General features: G+C 39.2%; 2 protein-coding genes across 3 annotated transcripts; one reads left to right on the forward strand and one right to left on the reverse strand.

The window, feature by feature from the left end:
- Positions 1-559: 559 nt before the first annotated feature.
- Positions 560-19,457, forward strand: ints4 (integrator complex subunit 4). Its single transcript, XM_017466016.3, has 23 exons — positions 560-689; positions 2,618-2,815; positions 3,007-3,124; positions 5,341-5,447; positions 5,625-5,828; positions 6,833-6,883; positions 6,966-7,054; positions 8,845-8,965; positions 9,062-9,133; positions 9,907-10,081; positions 10,171-10,376; positions 12,015-12,157; positions 12,307-12,422; positions 12,696-12,829; positions 12,933-13,099; positions 13,186-13,279; positions 13,571-13,651; positions 13,783-13,913; positions 14,692-14,751; positions 15,462-15,621; positions 15,703-15,846; positions 15,974-16,094; positions 19,111-19,457. The coding sequence occupies exons 1-23, from the start codon at positions 636-638 to the stop codon at positions 19,287-19,289; spliced, it is 2,925 nt and encodes a 974-aa protein (XP_017321505.1). The 5' UTR covers positions 560-635; the 3' UTR covers positions 19,290-19,457.
- aamdc (adipogenesis associated, Mth938 domain containing) lies at positions 19,371-20,878 on the reverse strand. 2 transcript variants are annotated; one of them, XM_017465104.3, is made up of 4 exons: positions 20,751-20,878; positions 20,471-20,614; positions 19,820-19,915; positions 19,371-19,731 (listed from the first exon to the last, which is right to left on the reverse strand). In XM_017465104.3, the coding sequence occupies exons 2-4, from the start codon at positions 20,600-20,602 to the stop codon at positions 19,591-19,593; spliced, it is 369 nt and encodes a 122-aa protein (XP_017320593.1). In that variant the 5' UTR covers positions 20,603-20,614; positions 20,751-20,878; the 3' UTR covers positions 19,371-19,590.
- Between the last annotated feature and the right edge of the window lie 376 nt (positions 20,879-21,254).

A 21,254-nucleotide genomic window follows, 5' to 3' on the forward strand; every position in this document is an offset into this window, starting at 1 on the left:
CAGGAATACTGGGACAGAGCTGACACCGGATGACACCTATATAACATACAATCATCTGTAGTAATAAAACAACTAGGCATGAGTATGAGGCAGGGCAGGAACCCAAAGGAAGAGATGATTAGTACGCATCTTAGAATAGGTCATGCTGGCTTAAATCTAACATTACACAGAATAGGAAACCACCCCACTGGACCTCTACACCCGCTGCAATACACAAGAGACGGCAAAACCTGTTCTATTAGACTGTTAAAGTAAATATGAAGAAGAAAGAACTGAGCTAGAGATGCAAATTGGAAAGCAAAACATGACACTAGAGAATTTGCTGGGAAAATCATCTGGAATAGTTTCACTGTCCCCTAATAAATTATCTGAAAACTACTGCCATATGTGAGAGACTTTAGTAATTTATTATGAATATCTAGTATTTATTTATTTATTATTAATTAATGAATTAATATTATTAATATTTTTCCCCTGCCAAGCTGCTGCAGACACTCCAGTCCTGTAGGTGGCGGTAATACATCTTAATTTGATTTGCCATCCGCCATTAAAACCAAAACAACAAGAAGAAGAACCGCTACGGCGAGTAATATGGGACAAATGTGTTTCGCTTCAGCTCGTTGTTCATTGTGGTAATGGCTGCTCATCTGAAAAAGCGGGTTTACGAGGAATTTTCCAAAGTTGTGCAGGTAACACACCTGAGTTGGGGGAGGGAAATAAAGAAGCTGGAGCTTTGCAAACTGGAGTCTGTACTTAACGAACGAGGTAGCTCTGTCACAGGAAGTGTAGCTGTGTGGCTAAGCTAACATGAGTGATTTAGCGTTAAGTCTATTCTCAGTGGGTCATTTTCTTCTGTTGGTCTGCCAGAAATGTTTTCTAGAGAGTTCTGAGAAACACATAAAGTGTGGCCTTTCCTCATGTTCTGTATCTATTACTCCATACACAAGACATACAGTCGGATATGTTCTGTTATTATAGTTATAATATCAATTTATTTTACCTTATATCTGTTATGGAATGGAAAGGGTTTAATCCAAACCTCCAAAACATAGGCCTGAAAATAATGTCAACATGAATTTAATAATAATTAAAATATAAATATCTGGTTGGAAAGGTCAGGAGGGAAAAATAAATCTCTATGGCTAGAAAAAATTGTCAAAAATAAACGTTGAAATAAAGGCACTAAACAGTATTTTCCTTGTCAATCTTCAACAGTACATCTTTTGTCATTTTAAGTATGTAGAGTGAATATGATGTACCTTTTAGGGTACATACAGTTGTGCTCATAAGTTTACACACCCCTTGCAGAATCTGCAAAATGTTACGTTAAAAAAAAAAAAAGAAGATTTCATTTCGTTCTGTATTTAGCACTGTTTTGGTTGTTTTCTGGGAAACATGTAAACATACTGCCTTCCACTATTATTTGCACCCTTGGTAAATACGAGCAAAGAAGGCTGTGAAAGTTGAACTTTTTGTTAAAAAAAAAAGGCACAAAAATACTCTGCTCTCATGGATATCAACAATTGCAAACAAAACATGTTTATCCAAAAAAATTGTTAAAAATAGGTGTGTGACAATTATCGGCATGCTTTTAGTCAATACTTTGTGCTACTTCCCTTTGCCAAGATGACAGCTCTGAGTCTTCTCCTATAATGCCTGATGAGGTTGGGGTATATATGGCAAAGGGATCTGAGACCGTTCCTCCATAGAGAATCTCTCCAGATCCTTCACATTTCGAGGACCATGCTGTTAATATTGTGTTACCTTCTTGAGCATCAGTGAATGTTTGCACCTTTTTGTAATAGTTGTGTACGAGTCCCTCAGCTGTCCTCAGTGTGAAAAGATGGATCTCAACATCATATAGTCACTGTTGAAAAGGGGTTAATTTTCTAGAGACGCTGCAAAAGTAAAGAATGTGCAGGACCTGGAGGATTTTTCTGAAGAACAGTGGGCAGTTTAACTGCTCAGGACAAACAAGGGACTCATGAACAACTATCACAAAACATAAACACAGTCGTTGATCATCCAGGTAACGACACACAATATTAAGAATCAAGTGTATGTAAACGTTTGAACTGGTTCATTCAGGTAAATTCGTGTAAATTGTGTAAATATTATTGTGTCTTGTGGACTATATGTAAACATCTGTTATGTGAAATATCTTATTCAGGGCAGAACTAAATAAAACAAAATGCAATTTTTATGATCCCCTTTTTTTCTTGATTTTTTTTTTATTAACATTTAGCAAATTCTGCAAGACGTATGTAAACTTAGGACCTCAACTGTAATTGTACCTTAAGGACTGCTACTGTATCCCTTTTTTAATTTTTATTTTTTATTTATTTATTTTTTTTTAAAGCTCTACTCTAAAAGCAAATCACTTAAGCTTTAAATACTTTTCACAAGAATTCTGGCACGTATTCCTCTGTACTGTGTTTGTATGCATGATCTGTATTGTGTCTGTTTAAATCACATGCATTCAAGCTTTGGTGGTCCAGTTAACCTCCATTAAATATATCATCAGATCTTGAATTATGTCAGTACAGATACTCAGTATCAGATCAGTGCTTTATTCAACTGTCCATTTTTTTAAATTTTAAATAATTCCACCCCCCAGCAACAACCTCTCGAGGAGGTCCCGGCGAAGAAGCTTCGTATAACCAAGCCTAGTAAATCTGCAGCCCTCCATATTGACCTGTGCAAAGCCACCAGCCCCACAGATGCCCTGCAGTATCTCTTAACCTTTGCTCGCAAGCCGGTGGAGGCAGAAAGCGTTGAAGGTGTAGTGCGTATCCTTCTGGAGCACTATTATAAGGTAAGAGTTTCATTTACAAGAGAGAATTTAAAGGGTTGAGGACAAAGTTATTAGATTGCTGATCAGACATGTGTGATGTGTGTTTAATGTCTAATTTGTCAGTTGCTACATACTGGTCAGGTCATTTCAGCTTCTGCAGTGTGATCATCATTAATATCACTCTTGGAATTTCTGAATATGTCATTTCACAGGAGGTCGATAACTCGGTCAGACTGAAGATTGCCTCACTTCTCGGTCTGCTCTCCAAAACACCTGATTTTTCCTCTGATTGCATCGTTGATGATGTCATTAGCACGCTCAATCATGACAGTAAGTCATTTCAGAGATTTTTCCTAGTTCTCCTTCCTAATTCGTGTGTGTGCCAAGCGCCTCCTGATGACACAAAGGAAATTATTTACAGCATCCGCAATTTGGAAACGTAGTATTACTTTAATTGTTCATACAGAATACATACAGTCCCCTCCTAAACTATTGGAACGGCAAGACCAATTCTTTTTTTTGTGTTATACAGCAAAGTCATTCTCGAGTTCACCCCGACCCGTGTTGTTTTTGGGTTTTTCTTCACAGCTCTCACAATGTTTGTGTCATCACATATTGTTGTTTTCAATGGCTGACCCATTCAGTGTCTGTTGCTCAGTACACCACTGGTTTCTTTCTTTTTCAGGACATTCCAAATTGTTGTATTAGCTATACCCAATGATTTCCCCTCTTTTCTCAGCTTCAGAATGGCTTGCTTTTCTCCCATAGACGGCTCTCTGATCTTCATGCTAGTTTATCCTTTTTAACAGCAAATGCAGTCTTCACAGGTGAAACTGAAGGCTAAAACCAAGAGTAGATGTTCAGAGCTATTAATTGTTTAAACAGTAAATCTAACAGGACACACCCGGGTAACATGAAGCACTTGTCAGTCACACGTTCCAATATTTTTGCTTGCCTACAAATTGGGTGGTCTGATAGAAAATGTGGTATGTTCTATGTTTAACACGTCTACATATAAATACCAGGAAATAAAAGCTGAAACTCTAAACTCTCTTCACATATTCACCTTTTGATCTCACACCTAAATGTTTTCAGTCTACAACAAAAACAAATGAATTGCCCTTCCAATAGTTTTGGAGGGGACTATATTAAAGTCCCCATCAAACCATATATATATATATATATATATATATATATATATATATATATATATTTACCATTCATCATTTATTGGAAAACATTTATATGGTACTTGTTCAATTTGCGTCCAATCAAACGTTCTCTAGAAGACATTTGTCCCTCTACCCCAAAACAAACTGCATGTATCGCTGTACAGTAGCAGCAAGTTTAAAATAAAACTAAATAACAAACAAACAAAGAAGAATTTCCTCCCGGATCATTAAAGTTTATCTGCATTCTCATTCCAAACAAAATATTGTGTTCAGAAGATAGTTGGAGTTTTATATATATATATATATATATATATATATATATATATATATATATATATATATATATATATATATATATATATATATAAAAACAAATAAAGTGTGTGTGTGTGTTTGCGCATGCTCATTTCCCCTCCAGAACCTTGATCTCGGATTAATCATGTACAGCTGTTGCGGGCTGCACTAACATTGCTAACTGCAATAACTATGCTATGTGACGCTTAGTTTAATATACAACTAATGTGTGTGTATGAAACAGTGAGTGAGCATTTGGACAAAACATGGCATGTCGGTGTGAGTGTATGAGAGACTTTACGCTCTTAACTACATAGAGAAATCTCATGAGCTTTATATAAACTTGTGGCCTCCCATTAAACCACTTTTGAGTTTAATGGGAGTGAGGTGTGGTGTGAGGTGTGGTGTATCTTGCATGCAGTTGGCTGTAGTCCTTTGACACGTTACCGTCCATTTCCTTAAAAAGGAAATGCATCAACATCCGGAATCAAATCACAACATTCAAGCCATTTTATAGCACGTTAAAGCAAAAGCCCACAAAAAAAGTGAGTAGATGTTTTTGGTCCACAACAAGCCAAAAGATCTCCTTCAATGTGCGTTAGTGTGTATTCTGAAAAAAGTCTCTGGAAGTGTACGGAAAAGATGATCACCGTTCTTCCAGTAGATTCTGCCACTGCTGGGCCCTTGAGCACGGCCCTTAACCTCTAACTGTTCATTTGTATAACTGAGAGAAATGTAAGTCGCTCTGGATAAGGGTCATAAATGTAAAAAGTATATTTTATTTAAATTAGATTTTTTTCCTGTAAGGCCAGCTAATCAGTGAACACAATTGACGGTCCTCTCTTAATACACTTGTCCAAGCCTCGTTGTGCATTTGGACATGTTTTGGCTTTAGATGGGGCTCATCTCCGATTACTGTTTCAAATACTGACCGTACTCTTGAAAGAAAGCTGCAAAACAATGGACTGTAGGCCACATGTTGAGTCTGGATTAGATTTCTGAAGTGTATGGAATTTCACGTCCTTGTGACAGTATTTCATGGATATTGCTCCAAATCTTGACTTCCTGTTTTGCTTTTAGAGTCGAACCAGGTGCTGGCACAGCTGCTTGACACTCTGCTGGTCATTGGTACACAGCTGTCAGACAACGTCGCAGTCACTCAGAGACTTTTCGAAGTGGCATGCAAGGTAACACGTTTTCTATTATTTTCAATACAACACGGACAAGTGTGCCAATCCCATTTAGACTGTAGTAAGTATTTATTTATTTATTTATTTAGAAAATACCCATCATCTAATTTTGTCATTTAATAACTCTACCATCTACAAAGACCCAGTTGTATACTGATGCCTCTCCTTTAACAGCACCTTCAAAGCACATATTTTGGGGTACGCAATAAGTGTCTTCAGCTCCTTGGCTGCTTGGGTTCTGTCGACAAACCTCTGAATAAAGAGAATGAGACAGTACCAGGCACTTCCACCACACCCCTAAGGGACGTCCAGAGTCTCATCAGCGATTACTTCAATGACCAGGACCCCCGGGTTCGCACAGCGGCCATTAAAGCTATGGTGAGCCTCATTAGCGTTGCGTTAACTCATCTGCTTTGTGGCCTTACATGCACGATGGCAATAAATTAAAGCGATCTGAAGCTTTGGAAGCTGCTGATAGTATTTGAATATGAATTTCGTATTCGTTCCACTCAAATAGCTTGTTTTCTACGGTGATGTTAACCAATCAAGGCTTATACTGCGTTCGAAATTATTACAATTTCTATGAAGTGGGGAGAAAAAAAAAAGATAATAAGCTATGAATGTTGATTGATCTAAAACAAATGCTAGTACACACAGCGGTAATCCTTTAAAAGTAAAGAAGTGCTACTTTGTTTACGCTCGATGATGTGTCATGATGAGGATATGACGTCATGTACTGAACTCAGTGTTGAGGAGATCTTCCTGATTTTCTGAGCAGGATTTCCAAGTTGAGGGGTGATTTCTTGAGGTTTCAGTATCGTTCTAGCCAGTTATTCTATGCTAACTTTATCATGCTGCCAGCCATTAGCAGCTAATACCCAAAGCTACCAGCTTAATACGAATTTATCTACTTTAGTAGAACATGAAAACCTTTAGATGCATGTAAATTATTTTTGAATGTGACACGCATATAATTCAAATATACAGGTGCATCTCAAAAAATTTGAATATCGTGGACAGGTTCAGTTTATTCCGTAATTGAATTCAGAAAGTGGAAATTTCATAAATTCTAGATTCATTACACACGGAGTGAAATACTTCAAACCTTTTTTTGTTTTCATCTTGATGATTATGGCTTACAGCTCATGGATATCAAAAATCCAATATCTCAAAATATTAAAATAAAGAATTTATATTAAATTAAATTTATATAAAATTAAATTACGGAAAAAAAACGCTAACTTTTCCATGATATTCAAATTTTTTGAGATGCACCTGTACAAAATTCAGATTTAGATGCGTTGTTCAGCTTCCAAGCACCAAGTGAAGTCTCTGTTTAGTGTGTCGTATTTGACTGAGTTCCTGTTATCTTGTGCCCTCAGCTGCAGCTGCATGAAAGAGGAATGAAACTCCAGCAGACGATATACAACCAGGTAAAAAGTTTATTAATATATACAGGTTTATTATTATGTATGTTGGTTTTGAACTGATTTATCTTTTCTTTTTTTCCCGCAGGCCTGCAAGCTCTTGAGCGATGACTATGAGCAAGTGCGCTCAGCCGCTGTGCAGATGGTCTGGGTACTAAGCCAGCTTTACCCTGAGAGGTGGACTGATCTATTCCTTTAATACTGTGACACTTTTTTTTATTTGATTTTTTTTTAGTTTAGAGCTTTATTAATTCTCATGGGGCAATTAGTTCTAATTAGACTGTCATGGTGCTTCACATATCTAGACAACACTTAATACACAACCATACGAATACTCAAAATACATAAAATATATAGTGGATAAAATAAAATAAATAAATAGCAAGAATCAGTTATATTTGTTACATAAACGAATTGCTTCAGGCACAAAAGTAAACATCCACTCAAAATAAAAGCGCAAAGGGTGTGTGCAATCTCCTGTTATTTTACATGCCATCCTGAACACTTGCCGTTCATAATACATTGTAAGACTACGTAAAGGAACACCCGTAATTTTTGACATGTTTACAATACCTTCCAGGCGATTTTTGTTTTTCATAGACAATGACGAAAACCAACACACGAAAGAGAAAGACAGAATACTTTCAACGAATGAATTATAAAAAGACTTCAGCATGGGTCGCCGTACATTTAAGAGTTACGCTTCCTCAATACAGACAGTATTTGGTGCGATTTATTTATTTATTTTTGAATGATGGCGTCAGTAGTTTTATCATGTCATCAAAAATTGTCCCTAAATACTTGTATTCCCCTACTACATTCACCTGTGTACCATTAATAATCACAGGTTGAAGTGAAAGTTTTTTCGTACTAAAATTGATAACTGATCTCTTTAGCCTTTGAGGCGTTCGAGTCTAGTTTCATACTGTTCCACCAAGAGAGAAACTCGCGCAGAGCTAGACCATGTTCCTGGTCTGAATGTGAAAGCAAGGAAAGAAGAACAGTATCATCCACATATTTTACCAGATAACTGTTACCTTGTAAACTCTGACAATCATTAGTGTATAATCTTAAAAAAATAATATTGGAGAAAGTACACAGCCTCGTGGTGAACCTATAGAAGTTTTAATCCGTTAATCCTAACCCTTTGTTAAAAAGTTCATAACCCATGACAGTAAACCATGGTTAAAATTAAGCTGACTAATAAGTTTTTTCCCCTAAAATAACAGGTCGCAGAGTGTTAAACGCTGACGAGACAAACAAAAGCCGCGGAAACGCCACACTATTTCCCAGACGTCGATAAAGTGTGTTTAACAGAAACAGTTTTGCATCATCTACACCTCTTCCAGAAGCCGATCTAAAGCCAGACCAGTAGCTGTCAACGTATGCTTTTTGACCTCTTTTTCAAAAGCCTACATGACCAAAGAGGTTAAGGATAGTCGATACGACGATAGTCATTTAAAAGAATCTGGCTTAATTTTTTTTTTTTTTAGGTATTGGAACAATAGTTACTAGAAGTAATACTTTTCCACAGATCAGGTACAAACCCTAGATCTAACCAAGCCTGAAAAAGTAAATGGAGAACTCCATTAAGCTGTTCAGCACAGCGATTCAGTGTTCTACCATGTATACCATCCCAGACCTGGGACCTACTCTCTTCTACATATTAAATATACTCTTTAACTCCTTCGTGACCCAAGGTTTATTATTAGGATAATCTTTTTTTTTTTTGTAGGGATAATTGAACCAACACAGAAAGTGATATAGTTAGAAACAGTAAGCAGCTGTTCATTCAAACCAGAACATGTATTCAAAAACACATTGTGTGCAGTCAAAACAACCCTTTAAAACCTTTAAAACATGATTCGTTGAGATTTCAAATATTTGTGTTTTGCACTATTTTTATGCATATATGGAAGAAAGCAGTTTTCTTTTTTTTTTTTTTCTTCCTCCCCGTCGTCATGCAGCATCGTCCCCATACCCTCATCCAACGAGGAGATCCGGCTGATCGATGATTCGTTCGGGAAGATCTGCCACATGGTCAGTGATGGCTCCTGGGTAGTGCGAGTGCAGGCTGCCAAGTTACTGGTGGGTTTTCATTTTTGATTGGCGGTTTAGCGAAGATTTTCCTGCGCGCACTGAAATATTATTTATTTTGTAACCTGTTTATGTTCGCTTCTCCAGGGCTCCATGAAGCAGGTGAGCCCACACTTCCTGGAGCAGACGCTGGACAAGAAGCTGATGTCAGATCTCAGAGTATGGACACACTTACAGTGTTCTCATGGCGTCATTCCTTCCTGTGTTGATAATTACCTTCAAATAGGTCCAAATCCTACGCTCTGATTTTAAATATATATTTCTATTTCATTATATGTTGCACCTTGCCTTGCAGCATTGTGTTGCAAGAATGGTTGTCGTGTGCATTCTCCATGGTGCATACAGATATTATATATATATATATATATATATATATATATATATATATATATATATATATATATATATATATATATATATATATATATATATAATTTTATATGTGCTTCAGATTATATTCACGTTATTGGTGTTGCAGGTTTTTTTTCATGTTTGATTTGTAAACCAAATTGCTACAGAACGAATAAACATGCATACAAGAGTTTTAGAAATGTTTCTTAAGCTTTCAGCCTTTTGACTAAACATTCATAAGCTTAAAAGCAAAATACTTTTACCATAAATAAACAAATGGGGGGACAAAAGAAAAGAAATAAACTAAGATGGTTTGTCTCTGTATATAGAGTGTAACTACACAAGAATGCGAGTCTATACATTTGGTACTAGCATTAATTATTACACAGCTGTAATGCAGTCCGTGTGATCAGAGCATTAGAAATAGTAGTAATATTGCCTTCTACATGGAACAGACTTTATCTCAGGAGCGCCCAACAATGCTACAGCCTCCTCCAAAACGGGAAGCAGGGGTACTGAAACGTATTTCGAAGTGTCCGTGCTGTGTTCATTATTGGTCTGCTCTTGTCTTCATGCTTTAGAAAAAGCGCACAGCACACGAGCGAGCCAAAGAGCTCTACACTTCCGGAGAGTTTTCCTCAGGCCGGAGATGGGCAGACGATGCTCCCAGAGAGAAAGTGGACACGTCAGGGGTAAACCTGATCGACTCTGGAGCCTGTGGAGCTTTTGTGCATGGACTCGAGGATGAGATGTACGGTGCGTATTCTCACCTTGAAGGGAGCTTCAGTACATCACAGTGTGTGCCGTCAGAATACGTTTACACTGTTTTTTTTTCTCCTTTGCAGAAGTGCGGATTGCAGCCGTGGAGGCCTTGTGTTCCCTGGCCCTGTCCTCTCCCAGCTTTGCAGAGAAGTGCCTGGACTTCCTGGTGGACATGTTTAATGACGAAATCGAGGAAGTGAGACTGCAGTCCATCCACGTGTTGCGACAGATCTCCACTCACATCACGCTGCGTGAGGACCAGCTGGACACAGTGCTCGCTGTGCTCGAGGTAACACAAAGCCAATACGCACAGAGTGTTTACACACAGTGAACAGTCAGTACGTTTACATGGACAACATTTCGATATTAACCCGATTAAGACGATACTCTGATTAAGAAACTAGCATGTAAACAGCGATTATTGATGACCCTAATCCGACTAAAGTCATACTCGAAGTAAACACAAATGGAATTAAGACGTGTGGAGTATTCCTGTTTTAGTCGCATTATGGAAGTGCGTTACAGGCATGTACACACCTTAATCACACTCTTAACGTCGTGTGAGAGTTTTCACCGCATTTTGCGACAGGACACGATCACACACGGCAGTGCGCAACTGTTTTACGGCAAACAAGTAAGCACGGCTGCGTCTGAAATACATGTACTTCTATATAATATACAGTAGGTAAGTATGCGGTTTGGGACGCAGCCCACAGCTTCAAGCAGTCGCCTATTAACACGTACAGCATGACAAATAATTAACTGCACTTGTAGTGTTTGTAAAATTAAAAATGAAACACCCGAAACTGTATACGGTACCATAAGAAAGACGAACTGTATGCTGATGTGTGAAACTCTGGAGGGAACGTCGGACGGCGTGGCGTGGGGACGTAATGACGTGAGACGTTAATCGATCTATGATCTATAACGTGTAAAACGGGAACATGAAAGGAATATTCTAAAAGCGTCTAATGTAAACACCTTAATCACAATATTATCTTATTCAGAATAAGGTCAATAATTAGATTATTGCTGTCCATGTAAACGTAGTCAGTGAGCATTACTGGAGTATTAGCTGAAACTAACGTGACAACTCAAGCGCTGTTGAATTCTGGATTCTGATTGGTCAGAAGGTTGATTTCGATTTTCTGTAACAGCAGCTCTGACAGTAGTGCAGCTGCAAATCTCCGGTTTATATTAATGCACTCCTACTAATATGTTATCCTTCTGTCTATCATTCCAGCTTAGACAGCGACTTACACATGGAATGATTCACCTAATGGGTTAATGATGTTGATATGGTGATGTTTTCTTTGAGAAGATGTTTTTTTTTGACATTTAATAACTCATTTATTTGCATTTAAATGAACATCACTTGCACAAAAACAAATGGTGTTTTTCCCTGTTTAGTTGTATTACAGCCTGGAATTAAAATGAGTTTTTAATTAGGATTTTATGTAACAGACTAACAAAATAGTCCAAATTGTTGAAGTGGAATGAGGAAAAAGATAAAAAAAAGAAAGAAAACTGTGCATACGTATTCACCCCCTTTGCTATGAGACCCTTACATACTTATTTAAAAATACTTATGCACACTCAAGATTTTTTTTTTGGTCTTAATTGTTGTTTGTGTTGCAACAAAAAATATTTTTCACTCCATATACAGCATTATGTTAGCACCCTGAAGTTGATAATAGCACGTCTTATTATGTGCTATTATCCCGAAGCTTTTTTAAAATGTATTTTTACATAAAATACGTTGTCATTAATGTTTATTTGTATGTACAATAAGGAGACTGATAAAGCAACGCTGGATTTAACGCTATTTTGTAATAATCTTGTGAATTGTGCATTATCAAATACCTAGATATGTATGGCTTTTGGCTGAATATATATTTAATGCACATTTTTATTGTTCTGCATTCAGGATTCATCACGGGACATCCGAGAGGCCCTGCATGAGTTGCTGTGTTACACGAACGTCTCGACTAAAGAGTGTATCCAGCTGGCCCTGCTGGATCTGCTGAAGAACCTCGCCAAGTATCCGACCGACCGCAACTCGGTGTGGAAGTGAGCGCACAAACTATACTTCTATATTACTGCACTACTTTTTATATTCTGTATTATGATACTATTTCTATTTTACTCATTTTACAAACTGTATTTTTTTAAATGCCTCTTTTCCTCCACACTTCGTCTTTCTTCATTCTCTCCCGCAGATGTTTGAAGTTCCTCGGAACTCGTCATCCCACTCTGGTGTTGCCCATTGTCCCTGAGCTCCTGAGCACGCACCCGTATTTCGACACTCCAGAGCCGGACATGGACGATCCTGCGTGTATCCTGCCCGGTTCCGCTCCGCTTTCTTTGTGTAATCGTGTCATTGTTTTAAAAGGAAACAAACGTGCAGAACAGTGAGGTTGTAGAAGGAGTACATCTGTTTTTTTTTTTTGGTTGTTTTTTTTGGTATGCTATGTATTTGTTTTACTTTACAGCACATCTCATTTCTGATTACATGCCAAAACGGGTTTAATTATGGGTTGAAAATTAAGTGACGCCTTTACATGGTGGTGATTTTTTTTTTTTTTTTTCCTGATTCGAGTTTCATCAGACATTGCCGTTTTAGTGCTGGTGTTTAATGCGGCCAAGTCTTGTCCCACCATGCCAGCCCTGTTCTCAGACCACACGTTCCGGCACTACGCCTACCTGCGTGACAGCCTCTCACACCTGGTGCCTCAGCTCCGGGTAAGATTTTGACGTTTTTCAAATCATTACCATTAGGCATCATTATATTCCTATCATCATGTCATGGTCTTTCTCTTTTGTGTGATCTCGCCTCCACTTTCAGCTACCAGGCAGGAAGCAGATGGCGGCTCTGGGCTCGGAGTCATCAGGAATGGAGTCTTGCAGCCTGGAGTCGGCGCAGCAGTTCCTCCAGGAGAGCCTGGCTCGAGTCAGCATCCTGCAGAACCTGGACTCGCCCGGAGCTCAGGACCTGCTCGACTTTACCATCAGGTCTAAAAACACAGGGTTACACTCGGTGGCGATTTTTTATGAAGCTGACGTGTGCTGATAATTTATCCCATCTCTTCCTCACACAGTGACCTGCAGAGGCTCGGGATGCTGCAGACCGAACTGGCTGGATCTGCAGATTTTTGCGCAACATACCTGCACTGTCAGCTTCTGCTTATGAAGGTGGGTTTCTCATGGAGCATGAACGTCACCGTTAAGCTAATACAGCCCTAAGCGCTCGAATTCTGTACCTTTTAATTTCTTTTGCATTTTATTTTCATTTTTTTTTTACTTGCTCTAGTCGTGCATTTATTTTTCAAATTTGGTGTTAAAAGCACATGCATACTCGGTGTAAAAGGTGAAAAATATATCAGCCTCAGCCGAAATAGTGAACTGAAGAGCTTGGGCATTTTCAGTGAATAATACAGATAATACAGATGCAAAAAATGTCTCTATTTCGTTTTTACACAACAGGCTCTACAAGAGAAGCTGTGGAACATGGCTGTGCCTCTGTGTCTGAAACAGAATGCCATGGCATCAACTGCTGCACAGCAGGTACACACACACACACACACGCATGAACTTCACTATCAGGCAGGAATGCATAACTCTCCTTCTGAGACAGTGTGATATGATGTGTTTGTTCCCTGTGAAGAGAAAAATATTTGTGTGTGTGTGCATGTTAGATCCTAGAAGAGACGTACAAGTTGGAATTCCTATACAGCGGACTGGAGACACGTCAGGTGGCAACTATTCATAACGTGCGACTGCAAGCCAAGGCACTGCAACTCGTTCTTACTGCCCGCACCAAACGAGGGTCAGCACTGCTCACGCACACACACACACACACACACACACACACACACACACACACACACACACACACACACACACACACACACACACACACACACACACACACACACACACACACACACACACACACACACACGCACTTCACTATCAGGCAGGAATGCATAACTCTCCTTCTGAGACAACGTGATATGATGTGCCATCAACAATCCCGTACGCGCAAGGTATATTTAAAGCAGCCGCAGTTCAGTTCAGTGCGATTCGATGCTATACAATTCAGTATTGTGCAAACATTTGAATTTGAACTAAAGTAAAAAGGTTTTCTTTTCGAGCCTTTAGAGACCACTGTCTCATTACTGGACCTGATAGGCCCGCACGTATTGGACTTGTTTACACAATCCATTCATCTTCAGTAAACACTCTGTCGTGGTCAGGGCCGCTGTGGTTTAAATTACATTTTGGGAACCAATTAAGTTAATTAGAAAATATTGTGGGCAGGACTGGGATTTAAATAAAATAAAATAAAATACGCAGTCCAACACATACTTCTACATGAGGGAGTGAGGAAAACAAAAGAGAGATAAACACACTGCCCAGGAAGATTAATTTACTTCACTGATTCATATCCCAAGGACTCTTTTTTGATTACCATCAGCTCCTAACTTTTGCATCGTAAACAGTGTTGTGAATCGATGCAGCTGTATTGTCAATATTTTTTAAAAAATCAAACTGACAAATCGGCTGTAAATGTAGAATCATACGGACCCGCTTTTCCTTTTCAGGGTCGAGCCTCTTCACGGACTGTGCGAGAAGTTCCTACAGGAAGTGGAGTCCTTTCAGAGGTACGATACGCGACGGTGATATGAAGTGTCACAGCTGTGATTCATTGTTCATCCATTCTCAGCACTGATTGGTGAGGTGGGGTGCTAACAAATTGTGCGTAGCAACTATTCGTATACCTATCAAATCCACATACGTGATAACCGCAGATAAAATGGCCGACGAGCGCAGCAACGAGGTCGGTGAACAGGCGGGACTGGCCATTCAGTGCATGTGACCGTGTTAACAGTAGTATTTATGAGTGTAGAATTTGGTCAAATGGTGTAGATTCATTTTCCGCAACAGCAGCCGTGACAGTAGTTCTGAATGCGTGGCAAATCCCAAGTTTTTATTAATTATCGCTCATTATCGTTTCTATAGTAGCGTCTCATTCACAGGGACTGGTATGGTGGATGCGCCACGTAGTCTAATATAGTCTGTTATTTAACAAAGAAAAAGATGTAACCCTTGATAAGGTGACGGTTTCTGTAAATAGACACTTATTTCAAATTCTATGGAAGGAGTCTCCAGTGTTGCAGTGCTTTGTAACAGTAAGTTTTCTGCTGTTGAGGGAATGTCTCTCTATGGCTGCTATAGCATAAGTGATAATAGGAACTAACCTAATTTCATGGATGGTGCACAACATTAAATTTGGCAACTTGCTTTGCTTAACCATACACCTTGTCGTTTTTTTTGTTGTTGTTCCTTTTCATTTCTTCTTTTGCCTGTGCAGGCTCTTCATGGTTGAGCTGCCCCACCTTCAGGACAGTTTTGTGGAGAAACTTCTAGATCTAATGCCTAGACTCGTAGCCTGCAAACCTCTGGATTTAGTGAAGATCCTCCAGACCACTCTGAGACAGAGCAGATTAACTCACCTCAAACTCCCGGAGCAGGTCTGTTCATTCACATCAAAGTGTTTGTTTAGAAGAAGATTTGTTACGGCAAATAATATTTCCTCGTTTTGGCCTTTCCAGATCCACAGAGCTTCGGCGACGATTATCGAGCCGACAGGAGAGTCAGACAACCCGCTGCGATTTACCTCTGGCTTAGTGCTGGCGTTAGATATCGATGCCACTCTGGAGCACGTGCAAGACCCACAAGCTACAGTTAAAGTGCAGGTCAGGGTTCTTTCGTTGCAGAGTCATTCGTTTTAGGGGTCAGGAGGCCGAAATATTATTGTAATATTTCAAGTCCTGTAGTAAACATGTTAAAAGTCTTTTCACCCTCTCCTCCTTCCTTCTACAGGTACTCTACCCAGATGGACAGTCGCACATAATTCATCCTAAACCTGGAGATTTTAGGACACCGGGACCAGGAAGGACGCGGCTTATAACTCAGGTGTATCTGTCCCATTCAGCCTGGACAGGTGAGACTATATACACGTTTGTTCATTTCTGTAGCTCGAATACTTCCCTGGAATTTAGTCATGATTTTGCCAGATACTGTGTTTTTTTTTGTTTTTTTTTGTAGTGGGTTCTTATCTTAGACTGATGCACATTTTGTCTCACATTTGTCTAGATTTTTTAATATAATTTTTTTTTGTTATTGTAACAGGGTTAAACTATGGTGGTGTAAACTCACTGGATTAGATTTTTTTTCTAATATGGTTGACACCAGTCTTGTCAAATAAGGATGTCAACAATGAAATTAATTGATATTCCGATATTAATCGGAATTCGGCAACATGCTAATTAGTATTGAGTCACGTATGCGCCGCAATCCGTTTTCCGATTCCCCAAATTCCCCTGGAATATTCCTGTTTTAATTTATTGCATGTAAACACCTTATTCAGAAAATCCACTGAAAGCATATATAATATATACGTGCGCATGCTCGGTATAGAATTGCGGGTAGCATCTTGAATCTCAGCGGGAAAGCAAAAGCACGTGCGTAGATCAGCATACTTACAACAATCATGTATACAGGAATTCTCCGATACCTGTACACATATAAACGTCGTATTCGGAATACGGCGGCAACCCCAATCTAGACCTTAAACGGTTAGTGTCTTCAGATAGTTCTAGTCAAGTTTAGTTTTCTCCAGGATTGAGGTCCAGTGATTTCTGCAGGCCAATAAGTGTGTCCCAGTGTTCCATCATGCTCACTAAACAAGTCACACACAATGATTTGCCACTACGTGGTTGTGTCAGTGGTGTGTTGTGTTTAGTGTGAAGCACAAAAGACAACCAGAGAGTCTGGACAGCAACTGATCCACTTTTATAAGAAGTTACATCATCTAGGAGCATGACCTATTGACACTGTACAATGAGCTGCAACCGATCGGTCAATACGACTCTTTTTTTATTTATTTATTTTTTAAAAAAGTTTGTTGTTGCCTCTTGAAGCACTTTGTGAATGATTTTTAGACAAGTGATGTAGAAAAAATATTGCCCGCCCGTTTACTTGCACGTACTCAAATACTCATGATAAAACCTCATTTCCAATCAGACTTAATGTCATTTTAGGCAAATTGTAAAAATGATTACATGCATACATTTTTCTTTTGTTTTTCTTTCAGGGTGTTAGTGGTGTGCTTTTCTGAAAGAAAGAGAGAAATATTTTTCTACTGCAAGATTATTAGTGCATACGAAATGAAATCCTAGCAGCCACACTGATATAAATAGAATTGCATCTAGGCCGGAGAATGTGGTTCTTGCCAGAATCGTTTGGAATGTGTGGGAGTCGAGCCATTTCTGTAGTACACAGAGAGAGTAGTGAAATATTTGTAACAAAAAAGCCTTTTAGTGAACAAGGTTTTAAGTGTAGCCCATACTCCTTTGTGTTAGTGGTGAGTTAATACGATGGCCTGACGTCCCAGTTATGCGATCCTCCGTCTGATACAGTGCTGTGAAAAAGTCTCTGCTGGTTTCTTCTGTTTTTGTGTATATTTCATACTAAATAGTTTTAGATCTTTAAACGAAATACAACATAAAACAAAGGAAACCTGAGTAAACACACAATACAGTTTTTATTTGTTTATTTTATTGACGCAAAAAATGGTATCCAACACCCATCACCTATGTGAAAAACTAATTGCCCCATAAAACGTAAAATCTGGTTGTGCCAGCTTTATCAACAATAACTGCAACCAAATGCTTCCCATAACTGGAGATCAGTCTTTCACTTACTTCTAGGATTAGGATTGACTCCTAGGCTTTGGATCACTGTCTTGCTGCATAATTCAGTTACGCTTGAGTTTGTTTACGGACTGAAGACCGGACATTCTGTTTTAGGATTTTTTGGTTGAGAGCAGAATTCATGTTTCCCTCAATTATTCCAAGTTGTCCAGGCCCTGAAGCAGCAATGCATCCCCACACCATCACACCTCCACCACCATGCTTGACTGTAGGTATGATGTTCTTTTTGTGGAATTCAGTGTTTGGTTTACGCCAGATGTAACGGGACCGCTGTACCCCAAACAGTTCCACTTTCGCCTCATCAGTCCACAGAACATTCTCCAAAAAGGTTTGAGGATCATAAAGGTGTGTTTTGGCAAAATTCAGACGATCCTTCTTCTGGGTTAGCAGTGGTTTTCATCTCACCACCCTTCCATGGAGGCCATTTTTGCCCAGTGTCTTTCTGATAGTGGAGTCATGAACAGTGATCTTTAGTGATGCAAGAGAGGCCTGTAGTTCCTTTGAAGGTGTCATTGGCTCTTTTGTGACTTCCTGGATGAATAGTTGCTGTGCTCTTGGAGGAATTTTAGAAGGTCGGCCACTTCTGGGAAGGTTCACTACTGTGGCGAGTTTTTCCATTTGGAGATAACGGCTCTCACTGTGGTCTCTCACTCCTGGTTGTGTCTAGTCCAGCTGAACCCCATTATGAATGCAGTTTCATAGATTTGGGGAATTAGTAACTACGGGGACAAATACATTTTCACACAGGCCCAGATGCTATTGGTTAGCTTTTTTGCTTCAATAAATAACATTACCATTTAAAAACTGTATTTTGTGTTTACTCAGGTTGCCTTTATTTTATCTTGGATTTTGTTTTCATTTCTGAAACAATTTAGTACGAGATGTACAAAAACAGAAAAAAATCAGGCAAATACTTTTTCACAGCACTATGCATAATTTATCCATAATTGACTCCATTACATCATGAGTATATTATGTATTATGTCCAGGTTCTCCATTTTCCAGTGTCCACAAACATGCAGGCAAACCGATTGGCTACTCTAAATTGCCCATAGGTGTCAATAAGTGTGTGAATGTGTGCTTTGTTTGGATCCCTGCAATAGACCAGTAGGAATTCCCCCCACCTTGCGCCCAGTGTTATTGGGACAGACTCCGGATCCACCGCAACCCTGACCAAGATGAATGAACTAAGTAATTTCCTTAAAGACGACTTCTTGCTTTCTGTTGTTTTTACGACTCTCTCAGAGCCATCTCAGATCGAGGTGCGGTTACTCCTGGCCTACAGCAGTAAACTGGCTGCCCCCAAACCAGCCTGGGACGAGAGCACAGAAGGCCTGCCAACAACCGAAAGCTCAATCGATGGCACCATCAACCTCAGCAAGCCTGTCAAAGTCTTCATCATGCCAAAACCTGCTCGGCGCTGACCTGGGACTTTAAGAAACAAATCTGTAGGAGAGGAATTGCGTACCGAGCTGACTCTGACCACAACAAATAAAATCAACAACTTTTTTTTTTTACCTTAACATTGATTTATTTTGGCAGAAAATATTAATCTGTAGTTTTTCCCATGTAATAAAACCTTGTCTTTTGTATCTTGTAAATACTGTAATTTTTCAAGAAAATTTTAACACCCTTTTCATGGCAACTAAATAACACAATGGTTAGTGCATTGTGTTAGCTTTTTAACGTTGAGATATAAGGCACCGTACAGCTGGCTCTGCATTTTCAGCAAGTGGAATGGAAAACTCCTCCCACTTTAGCCCCCTGTCCTGCAAGGATGTTGTACTCTTTCACAGCCTTCTCAGTCTGCAGTACCTTTACATCCACGCCCTGTTTCTTCACATGTTCCACTGTAGAGGGAGGCACCTGTGGCAGCAAGACCATAACCGTTAATCCAGTTTTTGGTCTCTAAATCTTCATCTGGCTATATTTTAAGACCGGTCATTGAAATCACCTGTAATGCTTCGCTCATTCCTCTTCCTATGACCAGCGTCTGAACTCCTTTCCTCAGGATTTCCTCCAGGTCAGCTGGCTGGACACCTGGATAATGCTGAGAGATGCAAGGCATTTAAAATAGTGCCTTCCTGGATCTGTGCTTACTATAAGGTATATTTGGAAACACACCAGCCTTAAAGATATTCCTGCATTAAGATAAGATAATACTTTATTAATCCCCAGACAGAGATATTTTGGACTAGTGACTTGTAGAGAAATCAAGTGGTTATTGCTGAAAGAACATTATACAAGTTTTTAATGGTCTTTATTTTCTGTAGCAAAACATTTTATCACTTAGCATTTAGAATTGATCACCTTTTTTGTTTTTTGATTGATTACAACACCCAACATACTTTGTTCTTGGATCATACAGCTTTTGGGACGTTCATTTTGACTTTCTCTGCACTATCCCTTGCTGGCATACAAAAATTCAACTCTCACAAATAATGCAGCTTAAAAAAAAATAAAAAAAAGAACTTCCCTCCAAGATATGGCATGATAAGGGGTTTTCTGGTATTGAAACTGAAATGCATCAGTGCTGACAAAAGCAAGTGTGGGTTTCTTAATGTGAGCAAGGGGAAGCGTTGCAATGTCGGTTAATTGCACTCACATCTGTCCCAGTCTCTCTCCAATCCCATTCCCGACTGCCACCTGGCCACACCTTGCAATCTTTGTAGGAAGAAGCACAACCTTTGACCTTCATGTGGCCCCAGGACAGAGATGCTATTTCCGGGGATGACATGATTGCTCGCTCCTGTAACTGAAGAAACGACACTTTATGACTTGACCTATCTAGACATAAGATTAAGGAGGAGACTTTACTACTCTTACAACAAGAAAGACAGCTTTTTACAACAGACTAATCTCATGCACAGAAAAACACTCTTTACCCCAGTATACAACGGTTCAACTCTCTTGATAGACTCCACCTCTTGCTTTGGATATGTAATTTTCCCCTCGCTGCCGGGATTACCTAAATATAATAACAACAAACATGGCCGTGACTCCCTGACACGCCCACTCGCCAACGTCATGATCACCATCCAATCAGATGATACTTTATCGGAGGCTAACAAACGACTTGCGTCAGTATGTGATTGGCTTTTGCTAGAAAGCCGTACTGTTGCTTAGACATCCTTTATATATATGAAATTACCACACTGTAGTGATTTAATGACACAATCACGTTGTTAATGTTGAAAAATGATAATTAATCGTGTATTTTGAATAGCTAGCTAACTACGTACAGTACAATGTGCCCGGATGTGACAACACCGTATCATGTCACGACTGTCGTGTTGCTATACGGGACTTGCAGTTCGAATAAACAGACTACAATTTTAAAATCTTTACATTTTCAGACCATATCGAACACATTTGGGTAACCTAATGTG

The sequence above is a fragment of the Ictalurus punctatus genome, chromosome 4, assembly GCF_001660625.3.
Source record: "Ictalurus punctatus breed USDA103 chromosome 4, Coco_2.0, whole genome shotgun sequence".
In the NCBI taxonomy this organism is placed as follows: Eukaryota; Metazoa; Chordata; class Actinopteri; order Siluriformes; family Ictaluridae; genus Ictalurus; species Ictalurus punctatus.

What these genes read in the sequence shown, in the direction of transcription:
- aamdc (XM_017465104.3), bottom strand. Translation starts at nt 20,602, where the DNA reads ATGTCATCCCCGGAAATAGCATCTCTGTCCTGGGGCCACATGAAGGTC. An exon ending in GGAGAGAGACTGGGACAGAT is followed by an intron (nt 19,916 to 20,470) that starts GTGAGTGCAATT and finishes TGCATCTCTCAG; the next exon opens with CATTATCCAGGTGTCCAGCC. An exon ending in GAATGAGCGAAGCATTACAG is followed by an intron (nt 19,732 to 19,819) that starts GTGATTTCAATG and finishes TTGCTGCCACAG; the next exon opens with GTGCCTCCCTCTACAGTGGA.
- ints4 (XM_017466016.3), top strand. Translation starts at nt 636, where the DNA reads ATGGCTGCTCATCTGAAAAAGCGGGTTTACGAGGAATTTTCCAAAGTT. An exon ending in TTTTCGAAGTGGCATGCAAG is followed by an intron (nt 5,448 to 5,624) that starts GTAACACGTTTT and finishes CTCCTTTAACAG; the next exon opens with CACCTTCAAAGCACATATTT. An exon ending in CAGTGCTCGCTGTGCTCGAG is followed by an intron (nt 10,377 to 12,014) that starts GTAACACAAAGC and finishes TTCTGCATTCAG; the next exon opens with GATTCATCACGGGACATCCG.